Source organism: Coregonus lavaretus (genome assembly GCF_964263955.1).
Source record: "Coregonus lavaretus genome assembly, chromosome: 10".
NCBI lineage: Eukaryota > Metazoa > Chordata > Actinopteri > Salmoniformes > Salmonidae > Coregonus > Coregonus lavaretus.
The window spans coordinates 13,006,857-13,016,868 of NC_139997.1; the positions used below are offsets into that span (position 1 = coordinate 13,006,857).

Here is a 10,012-nt window from a genome sequence, read left to right on the forward strand (position 1 = left end):
ACCCTAATTGCTCCTGTAAGTCGCTCTGGATAAGAGCGTCTGCAAAATGACTAAAAATAAATACATATCATTTATAATAAAATAACCTTTTACACAATCATAAAATGTAATACCTTGTAAGTCAAAAATGTTATACAAATATTTTTTTTTAAAGGCAGTGTTAAAAGTTTGCTTACAAACAAAACATGGAAACAAAATATAAAACAGCCACAAACAAAACATGACACACCTGAACACAAAAATACAGAGAGCAAGAGAGAGAGAGTTTACACAGTTTACTCAGATTCAGTAAAATGATTATTTTCATAAGTACATTTTTTAATGACGATTGATGATAATGATTAATGTTAATTAATCAAATCAAATGCTTTGTGTGAAAGCTCTCGGAAGCCAACTCCCCGAAACACTGTCAGACAGCGCTTCCTGCTGACCTTACGTTAGAACTACAGTCACAAATGTTCACATGGACCCTCACGTGAATGAGTTACAATAAAAGATGGCGGAGGGGAGGAACCGTGGAAACTACATGGGCTGAATAATTGCAAAGCAAAACATACAAAAGTATCCTTTGTGAAGACGGAGGAGAGGTGGGATGACTGTATGACGCAGGGGACATACGACTGCTGGATATTTTTTTTACTGCAACAGAAGAGTGGACCAGAAGCCTTTCGCATAAAAAGACAAAAAACAAAATAAACCAGAAATGAACGGGGTAAGTTGGCTGTAACAGCTACCTTTGTTATTTTATAATAGGTACAATTCATTTATGACAATAGACAGTGCACTGATATTTCAATTGTAGTTATTTGTTTACTTTATGAATGTCCAACAGTGCACTATGTAAGCCAGCTAGCTATGTTATCCTCCCTCCCCCGGCACTAGCTAGCTAACGTTACTCTATCCTATCGGTTGAATTAGCGAATGGTCGAATGCATGTTCTCGAAAACAGCCTTGTCACAAATAATTAATTCGATGAGTTAAGGGATTTAGCTAACAACTATGGAGGCCCCGTATGTTGTGGGTGTGTTTCGTCATAATAGCCAAATGTTTTTGCTGGCGTCACTGTGGTAGTATATTGACACAGGTCGCTTCTTTTTCATAAGATCATATTAGGAAACTGCCAGAAAGTACCCAACAATTGTTATGTTTGAATGTCCTCCACATTTCCCTGTTGAACGTTTTTATTCAACACCCACATTGTGATGACACACACAGTTTTGTATCGCTATCCTCCTTGTGGGGACCAAATAATTGATTCCTATCCACAATCCTATTCCCTAAACCTATACCTAACTGTAACTTCTAACCCTAATTGTAACCCTAAACCTAACCCCTAAACCTAAAATAGCGTTTTTCCTAGTGGTGACAGACAAAATGTCCCCACTTGTCTGAATTTCTTGTTTTACTATCCTTGTGTGTACCAGAAGTCCTCACAAGGATAGATACACACACTACCTATGTAAGAATACTGTTCAGCTCAGCCTTCAACACCATAGTGCCCTCACACTGCCTGCCCTCCAGACCATCTAGTCTACAGCACCTGGTGTCACAGGAAGGCCAAGAAGATCATCAAGGACCTCAGCCACCCGAGCCACGGCCTGTTCACCCCGCTACTAGAAGGCGAAGCTGGGACCGAGAGACTGAAAAACAGCTTCTATCTCAAGGCCATCAGAATGTTAAATAGTCACCACTAGCCAGCCTCTGCCCAGTACCCTGCCCTTAGTCACTGTTACTAGCCAGCTACCACCTGGTACTCTACCCTGCACCTTAGAGACTGCTGCCCTATGTCCATAGTCATTGAACACTGGTCACTTTAATAATGTTTACATACTGTTTTACCCACTCCATATCTATATACTGTATTCTAGTCAAGGCTCATCCTATATAACCACTGCTGTACACACCATTTCTATTCATATACAGTCTATACACACCATTATATACACTGAGTGTCCAAAAAATTAAGAACACCTTCCTAATATTGAGTTGAACACCCTTTTGCCCTCAGAACAGCCTCAATTCGTCGGGGCATGGATTCTACAAGGTGTCGAAAGCGTTCCACAGTGATGCTGGCCCATGTTGACTCCAATACTTCCCACAGTTGTGTCAAGTTGACTGGATGTCCTTTGGGTGGTGGACCATTCTTGATACACACAGGAAACTGTTGAGCATGAAAAACCCGAAACCGGTGTGCCTGGCACCTACTACCATACCCTGTTCAAAGACACTTAAATATTTTGTCCAGTGGTGGAAAAAGTACCCAATTGTCATACTTGAGTAAATGTAAAGATACCTTAATAGAAAAGTGAAAGTCACCCAGTAAAATACTACTTCAGTAAAAGTATTTGGTTTTAAATATACTTAAGTATCAAAAGTAAATGTAATTGCAAAAATATACTTAAGTATCAAAAGTAAAAGTATAAATCTTTTCAAATTCCTTATACGAAGCAAACCAGACAGCACCATTTTCTTGTTTTTAAAATTTACGGATAGCCAGGGGGCACACTCCAACACTCAGACATCATTTACAAACGAAGCATGTGTTTAGTGAGTCCGCCAGATCAGAGGCAGTAGGGATGACCAGGGATGTTCTCTTGATAAGTGTGTGAATTAGCCAATTTTCCTGTCCTGCTAACCATTCAAAATGTAACGTGTCCTTTTGGGTGTCAGGGAAAATGTATGGAGTAAAAAGTAAATAATTTTCTTTAGGAATGTAGTGAAGTAAAAGTAGTCAAAAATATAAATAGTAAAGTACAGATACCCAAAAAACTACTTAAGTAGTACTTTCTAGTATTTTTACTTAAGTACTTTACACCACAATCCATGTCTTAAGGCTTAAAAATCCTTCTCCTCTCCTTCATCTACACTGATTGAAGTGGATTTAGCAGGTGACGTCAATAAGGGATCATAGCTTTCACCTGGATTCACCCTTTTTCTCCCCAATTTCGTGATATTACGATCTTGTATCATCACTGAACTCCCCAACGGGCTCGGGAGAGGCGAAAGTCGAGTCATGCGTCCTCCGAAACGTGACCCGCCAAATGGCGCTTCTTAACACCCGCTCACTTAACTCGGAAGCCAGCCGCGCCAATTTGCCAGAGGAAACACTGTTCAACTGACGACCGAAGTCAACCTGCAGGCGCCCGGCCTGCCACAAGGAGTCGATAGAGCGCGATGAGCCAAGTAAAGCCCCCCGGCCAAACCCTCCCCTAACCCGGACGAAGCTGGGCCAATTGTGCACCGCCCTATGGGACTCCCTGTCACGGCCGGTTATGACACAGCCTGGGATCGAACCCCAGGCTGTAGTGACGCCACAACACTGCAATGCAGTGCCTTTGACTGCTGCGCCACTCGGGAGGCCCCGTTCTGATATTTCTTAATCTATTTTTGTTCTTTTTTGATTATGTGTGTATTGCTAGATATTACTGCACTGTTGGAGCTAGAAACACAAGCACCTAGGATAACATCTGCAAATATGTGTACACGACCAATAAGCTTTGATTTGATTTTACACAGTCGCACACACATACACAAAACACCAATAAATAATTGATGGTGTCCACCTCCTCCTTTTGACAGGACATGTTACTAAACAGCCACTCCATCACTCTCCGGAACCAGAACCACAGCAAGTCCAAATCACCTGCCCTTGATGCAATGACCATCAAACTCACACAGGAAGGAAAGTACACTGGACGCTGCTCTATACAGAATGATGCACCAAGGCAAGGTGATGGTATGTAGTGTATAGTAGCCTTATTATTATTATTTATTATTATAATAATAATATGCCATTTAGCAGACGCTTTTATCCAAAGCGACTTACAGTCATGCGTGCATACATTTTTTGTGTATGGGTGGTCCCGGGGATCGAACCCACTACCCTGGCGTTACAAGTGCCGTGCTCTACCAGCTGAGCTACAGAGGACCACCTTATCATTTAACTACTGCAGTGCATTCATGTCCTACTCGTTCTATTCTGCTCTTCTGCTTGATCAATTAGCTTGTTGAGTGTGCAACAGATCTTGTTGATTTAAATCCACTCAAGTTGCAAGTGTTTGATCAATGTATTGTATAGAATTGAAAAGGCCTAGATCAATGTGTAAATTCAGTGTAGAGACATTTATTTGCATTGTGAATACTGAGTAGAATGTGTGTTTAGCCTACATTAAACTTAAAAGGTTTGTTAAGAGGTTGGCTTCATCAGGCCCCAGCACTTCACCCCTCCTTCAAAAGTCACATCTTCTCATCACAAGTAAGAAGGAGCTGGGGGTTTGGTCTGAGCAGCATCTCAATAGTTTAAAGTGGTTTCCTCTCCCCATTTTACATTGGTGTTCTTAGGCAAAACATTAAGGAAAGGAGACAAGGAGATGAAGCTTCTGTAAACTAAACTATTCACATGCACCCTGTTCTATCCTCATCAGACTTTCCTCTCTGCTTTCCCCACCCAGCAGCCAGGAGACTGAACTCTGAGGCGGCATGCATCCTGAAGCTGGCGGACCGTGAGGAGAGCCACAGCCAGTGGCCCTGCAGGACAGAAGAGCACCAGGCCCCTCAGCAGCTTCTCCACTTCTCCCCAGTCTCCTGCCTCCACGCCCCATCTGAGCTCTCCTCCCCTCCTGCCCCCAGTAACAACATCACACACACCCTCCTCGCCAACAACACTGCCGCTCACCTCGCCAACCAGAGGAGGGACATCCGACGCAAGGCCAAAGGAAAGAAGTCAACACTTAGAATGTAAGTTACCACTGGTTATCAGCTAAACAAAATTCTGGTGTTTTCATACCTTGGGATGTCTTAAATGCATGCACTAAACTGGAGCATGTAGATAATGAAGTAAAAGGGTGTATTTGGATTGAGACTGGTGAACTGCACATCGGTGCACATGGGAGAAGTGCAAACTATCAGGACTAGACTAAACTGATCTTGAGGTAGTGGTAGCTTGGGTACCTGTGTTTTTCTTCTTTCAACAACACCTACGTTGTTGACTTGCCAAACAGAATCCACTTGTCAAAACTTGTTTGGCAAGAAAGTTACAGATTTGCTAAAGTAGAAACAGGCTAGCACCCAGATACCAATGTACTTGTGGCCTTACTGTCTAGAATCTTGATTTTCTATTTTATAATTGATGTACCACAAATGGCTGCAACATTTCTGTTGGACACATAGTGCTTGTTTATTCACTTTCACAAGAAGATGGACATGGCTCATATGTGCCCGTGGATTTAAAAATGGTATTGTTTGTTAATATCAGTTCATACGTTTCCTTTCCAGGGCAGAGAGCAGGAATTCCCAAAACCGCAAAGTAACAGACTACTATCCCATAAGGAGAAGCTCCAGGAAAAGCAAAGCAGAGCTGAAGGTGAGCGTAAAGGGCATGTAATACTAAAACATTGACCAGTACCATGCTGTTGTTATTAAGCAGTGTATTGAAAGATTAGCAATGCTAGTGTGGGATGAGGACCATGTGTGGAATGAGAACCTAGTTGTTTAGAACACCTGTCATTCTGTTTTATCATTTGCTCAGGGTTCCTACGGTCATGAAAAGTAATGTAATTTTAAAATGTTGTTTTCCAGCCTTGGAAAGTTTTGAAAAGTGATCAAATCCGAAACGTTTTGGGAAATTAATGTAATAATTTCTGTTAATGTAATTTATTTACGCGCAGTTTTAAATATTTGATAAATGAAATAAAAATCAACATATCAGCCAGGATCGCAATGACACTTTAGCGTGTCTGTATTTGCGTGCACCACTTGCATATGTGCGAGGTGAGTGGACCATTCCTCAAGGAGTTGGTTGGATATTGCAGCAGCAGGTAGGTATAGCCTTTTAAAATATGATAGAGAACAGACTAACTAGGTAGCCAATTCAAAACATATCTTGTACCCTCTAGTTAACTGTTTAGCTATTATTAGCATGTATTAATGTTTTCGTCATGTCCCCAAAAAATGATCACCGACATTCGTGATTAAGGCCATACAAAGTTGATTTACTTTTTGAATGATTCAAATGATTAATTTATACGATTTTTTTCCCCAGACTAAACAAATGATTCACTTCGCCATTGTATTAGTTCGTATTCTGTTCAATCGTGTTGAATCGAATCATGTGAATCTAAATAATAATTTGTGAATCGTGAACATTAATTTTAGGAAAAAATATATGCATGGTCCAATGTGTTCAAATAATTTGACCAATATGTTATTTGGCTCATTTCTGCTATACATTTTTTCTGAGGAAACACTGGTTTGAGGGCTTTTTGTTTGTTTATTTATCAACAACAATTTGGGATGTTTTGACCAAACAAAATATTAAACAAAGCTGACCTTTTTTATATTTGCAGTGTAACTTTGTCCTTCCTAAATGAAAAGCTTCATAAAATGTGTGAGATGAAATTGACTATAATGGCATTAGCAACTATAAGGACTTGTGTTCTACAATTAGTCTTATGACATAGTCATCATTACATGTCCTCTGTGCTTGTCTTCTCATAGTGTGAACAAAAGAAACACATTGATGATCTGATCATAAATGGGATCGAGGAAGGAATGGAGGTACTCATTGATCACAGCTTCTGAAACTTCACTATCTGACTGGCATGTTTATTTACAGACATTAAATGCATTGTTACCTTTTTATAGCTTGTCATTGATTTTTGGACTATATTGGATTCCAATATCTGAGTGAAATATATTTGGTTCAGGTGCAGCATATTGAGGGGAAGGGTCGAGGAGTGTTTGCCACCCAGTGTTTCCATAAGGGCCAGTATGTAGTGGAGTACCATGGAGACCTGCTGCAGATCACCGACGCCAAAACGAGGGAGGCCGAATACGCGCTCAACCCTACCACCGGCTGCTACATGTACTACTTTCAGTATATCTGCAAAACCTACTGGTAGGTCAAAACACTTCCTCTTTTATGTGTCTTGCATATCTGCAAAACAAGCTCACAGTTTGCTGCACTAATGCAATCTTTGTTTTAGTTTCATGATACAATAACTTTTCGACCATAACAAACTTTGTTAGATTAACCTAATATCAGCGTTCTTTCAATTGTTTCTCCCACTAGTGTGGACGCCACGAAAGAAACAGGTCGCATGGGCCGTCTGATCAACCACAGTAAGAACGGCAACTGTCAAACCAAACTCCATGACATCAACGGGATACCTCACCTCATCTTGGTGGCATCGCGAGAAGTCGATGAGGGCGAGGAGCTGCTCTACGACTACGGCGACCGCAGCAAATCTTCCATCGCATCCCACCCTTGGCTCAAACATTGATGGAGACAGCTCAAAGAAAAGGGAGAATGCTAACAACACCTTGGTTTCTTAATAGATCGTTTTTTTAAATGTAAAAATTGCCTTAGAATGTGTAGCACATTTTTTTCAAGAGGGGAAGGGGCATGTGTGTGCGGACAAACTAGGGGAAGGCAGTTTCAAGGATGGGTTAGGTTACAGTGACTTAAACGCATTTAGGTCGAGATGCATCTTCTGAATGTTTGCCGGCATCAATACTTTTTAATATATTTATCCGTCTATATGAAACATGCTAGTTTTTCCAGCACATTTCTTTTTGTATATTTTGTATTTAGACCAGTGCTTCCACGGCATGCAGGTTGTAGTTCAGTGTTATGCATTTTTATACAACGTTTTTCATAATCGGTTGTATAGTAGTTAGTTGCTTAACAATAATTATATTTATGGTGCAGAGGCCTTTCTGAGATGCAAACTAATAAGCCCTCTTTAAAAGGTTCCAAAACCTGGAATATGATTCCAACCATTTAAACTTACAGTTTATTTGAAATGTAAATTTTATGCCATGTTAAGTAGTTGTTTTATGAACTTGAACAAATCTCTACCCATCTTAACACACAAAGCTGTCAAAATGTCCACAAACAAATGCTCCACGAGGAAGTATTAAAATAAATATGTATGCTGGGGTGGAGGCATTGTTGAATAAACATGTTTTATGCAAAGTAGATTTTTTTTATATTTTATTACTAAAATCCTGAGAGCATCAGACAGATCACCTCTGTGATGATTGCATGAGGTTGTCCTTCCCAGAAACACATTGATATAAAAGGTTTTATAAATACACAGTTTGATGAAAGTACAGTAACACTTGTTTCTATTTAAAAACGTCTATGGAAGGACCGGCTTTACGAGGTGGGCTTGTTCGTAGGTGATACCAAGAGAAGTTCTGCGATGGTCGGGAAGGGAAATGGCGGCGAGTAGTGTGGGAGAAATAGCTGTGCTGGAGTGCGATCAATATGGGTGACCGTGCTGATGATATGGAGCGGGAGGATGAGGGTCAAGGACCTGAATGGTCTGTAGTGGAAAGAAAGGAAGAAGAGAGATCATGATACTGAAAGCAGTGGAGCCTCTAGTGTAGAAAGCAAAAAGGTCAAGGTAGGAAGCAAGAGGAATGTGTCGGAGTGGTATGTTGTGAAGAGGTTTGATGAGATCACAGGGACTAATTTACAACCTATCCGACTAATTAATGCCGTAGAGAGAGCCTAGTTAATTGGAAATGGTAGATTGCTAATATTTTGTGGTTGCCAGGCTCCGCAAAGGAAGATTCTGCAAATGGAAAAGCAACATGGGAAGAAGATTAAAAGCCATGTACCTGGAGCACAGTAGGTGGCGGCATGCACTTTAAACATTTGTTTGCGGGCCGCCATGATATCGAAGAAGAAAAGGACCGCTTTAATGAGACACATTTCTAAACGGAACGTACTGAATTAAAACATTTCCTACACGTACTGTTTTGAGTGATGCACACTTTTTTAAATTCCGACTGGTGTCATGCAAAACTAATCAGTAGCTATGTCGCTAACAAATGTACATTTTCAGATATGTGATTACATTATGTAAAGTTGATTTATGAGCTGCGTGTTTTTAAAGCTATTTGTTTTTTTCGCCTCATTGTTTAGTGTCAGAGAAAGAGTTATGAACGACTGGAGTCCAGTGGCAAAAGTCTACGACCCTCTCAAGGCGGGCAGCATCGATGGCACCGACGTGGAGCCCCATGACCGGGCCGTCTGGAGGGCCATGGTCGCCCGCTACAAACCCAACAAAGCCGTGGTGGGGGACCAGCTCCTCACTCTGTTCGTGGCCCGCTTGAACCCTCAAACAACGGAAGAGAAGCTGAATGAAGTGTTCTCCAATTACGGGGACATCCGCCGGCTGCGCCTGGTGAGGGACATAGTGACTGGGTTCTCTAAGGGCTATGCCTTCGTTGAATACAAAGAGGAGAGGTCTGTGGTTAGGGCGAGGCGAGACGCAAACAAACTAGTGGTGGACCAAAGTGAGTTGTTTGTGGACTTCGAGCAGGAGAGGACCCTGAAGGGATGGATACCTCGTCGGCTGGGCGGAGGGCAGGGGGGCAAGAAGGAATCTGGTCAGCTGCGGTTTGGTGGAAAGGACAGACCCTTCCGCAAACCCATCAACCTTCCTGTCACCATGAACCAGGAATGGGGTGGTGGTGGCGGCAGAGAGTGGGAGAGAGGAGGAGGAGAGAGGGAGGAGCGCTACAGAGATGTGTCCCCGAGCCGTGCGAGAGAGACTGATTGGGGGAGGAGAGATGACCGAGACAGAGGGCGAGCGAGAGGTGGAGAAAGGGAGTACCACCGAGAGAGGGATAGGAGTTATGAGAGGGAGTCGATGACGAGAGAGAGGGAGTCGACGACGAGAGAGAGGGAGTCGACGACGAGAGAGAGGGAGTCGACGACGAGAGAGAGGGATGACAGAAGACACAGGGATGATAAGTACAGACACAGAGACAGGAGATAACTCAATGGTCCCTCTGACATATCTGAAAGGATCGCATGGGTGGAGAGTGAGGTGGAGCAAGTACTACAAGAACGTTTTGACTACATTGGTCTCTTTTTTTCACCTGGTTGGTGTGGATGTGATGTCATCACTCATTTCTTCACTGCACGCCTCTGCTGGCCTGGCTCAGCAGGGTGCTATCAACCTGTTGTTCTTTATGCACTGAATAAAGTTTTTCTTTC

General features: G+C 42.1%; 2 protein-coding genes across 3 annotated transcripts; both read left to right on the top strand.

Annotated features, from left to right (window-relative positions):
* The first annotated feature begins 439 nt into the window (after window positions 1-439).
* Window positions 440-7,977, top strand: LOC311136211 (N-lysine methyltransferase KMT5A-A-like). 2 transcript variants are annotated; one of them, XM_084170327.1, is made up of 7 exons: window positions 440-712; window positions 3,580-3,736; window positions 4,455-4,737; window positions 5,275-5,362; window positions 6,496-6,555; window positions 6,705-6,895; window positions 7,070-7,977. In XM_084170327.1, the coding sequence occupies exons 1-7, from the start codon at window positions 704-706 to the stop codon at window positions 7,278-7,280; spliced, it is 999 nt and encodes a 332-aa protein (XP_084026453.1). In that variant the 5' UTR covers window positions 440-703; the 3' UTR covers window positions 7,281-7,977. The 2 variants fall into 2 exon arrangements, with proteins under 2 accessions (XP_084026453.1, XP_084026452.1); XM_084170326.1 differs by having other exon boundaries at window positions 462-712; window positions 4,452-4,737.
* Window positions 7,978-8,815: 838 nt separating this feature from the next.
* On the top strand, window positions 8,816-9,980 carry LOC311136212 (U11/U12 small nuclear ribonucleoprotein 35 kDa protein-like). Its single transcript, XM_084170328.1, has one exon. The coding sequence runs from the start codon at window positions 8,883-8,885 to the stop codon at window positions 9,789-9,791; it is 909 nt and encodes a 302-aa protein (XP_084026454.1). The 5' UTR covers window positions 8,816-8,882; the 3' UTR covers window positions 9,792-9,980.
* The last annotated feature ends 32 nt before the right edge of the window (window positions 9,981-10,012 follow it).

Coding starts and splice junctions, on each gene's coding strand:
- LOC311136211 (XM_084170326.1), top strand. Junction 3,737..4,451: donor TGCACCAAGGCAAGGTGATG/GTATGTAGTGTA, acceptor TTCCCCACCCAG/CAGCCAGGAGACTGAACTCT. Junction 4,738..5,274: donor AAGAAGTCAACACTTAGAAT/GTAAGTTACCAC, acceptor TTTCCTTTCCAG/GGCAGAGAGCAGGAATTCCC.
- LOC311136212 (XM_084170328.1), top strand. CDS start 8,883: ATGAGCTGCGTGTTTTTAAAGCTATTTGTTTTTTTCGCCTCATTGTTT.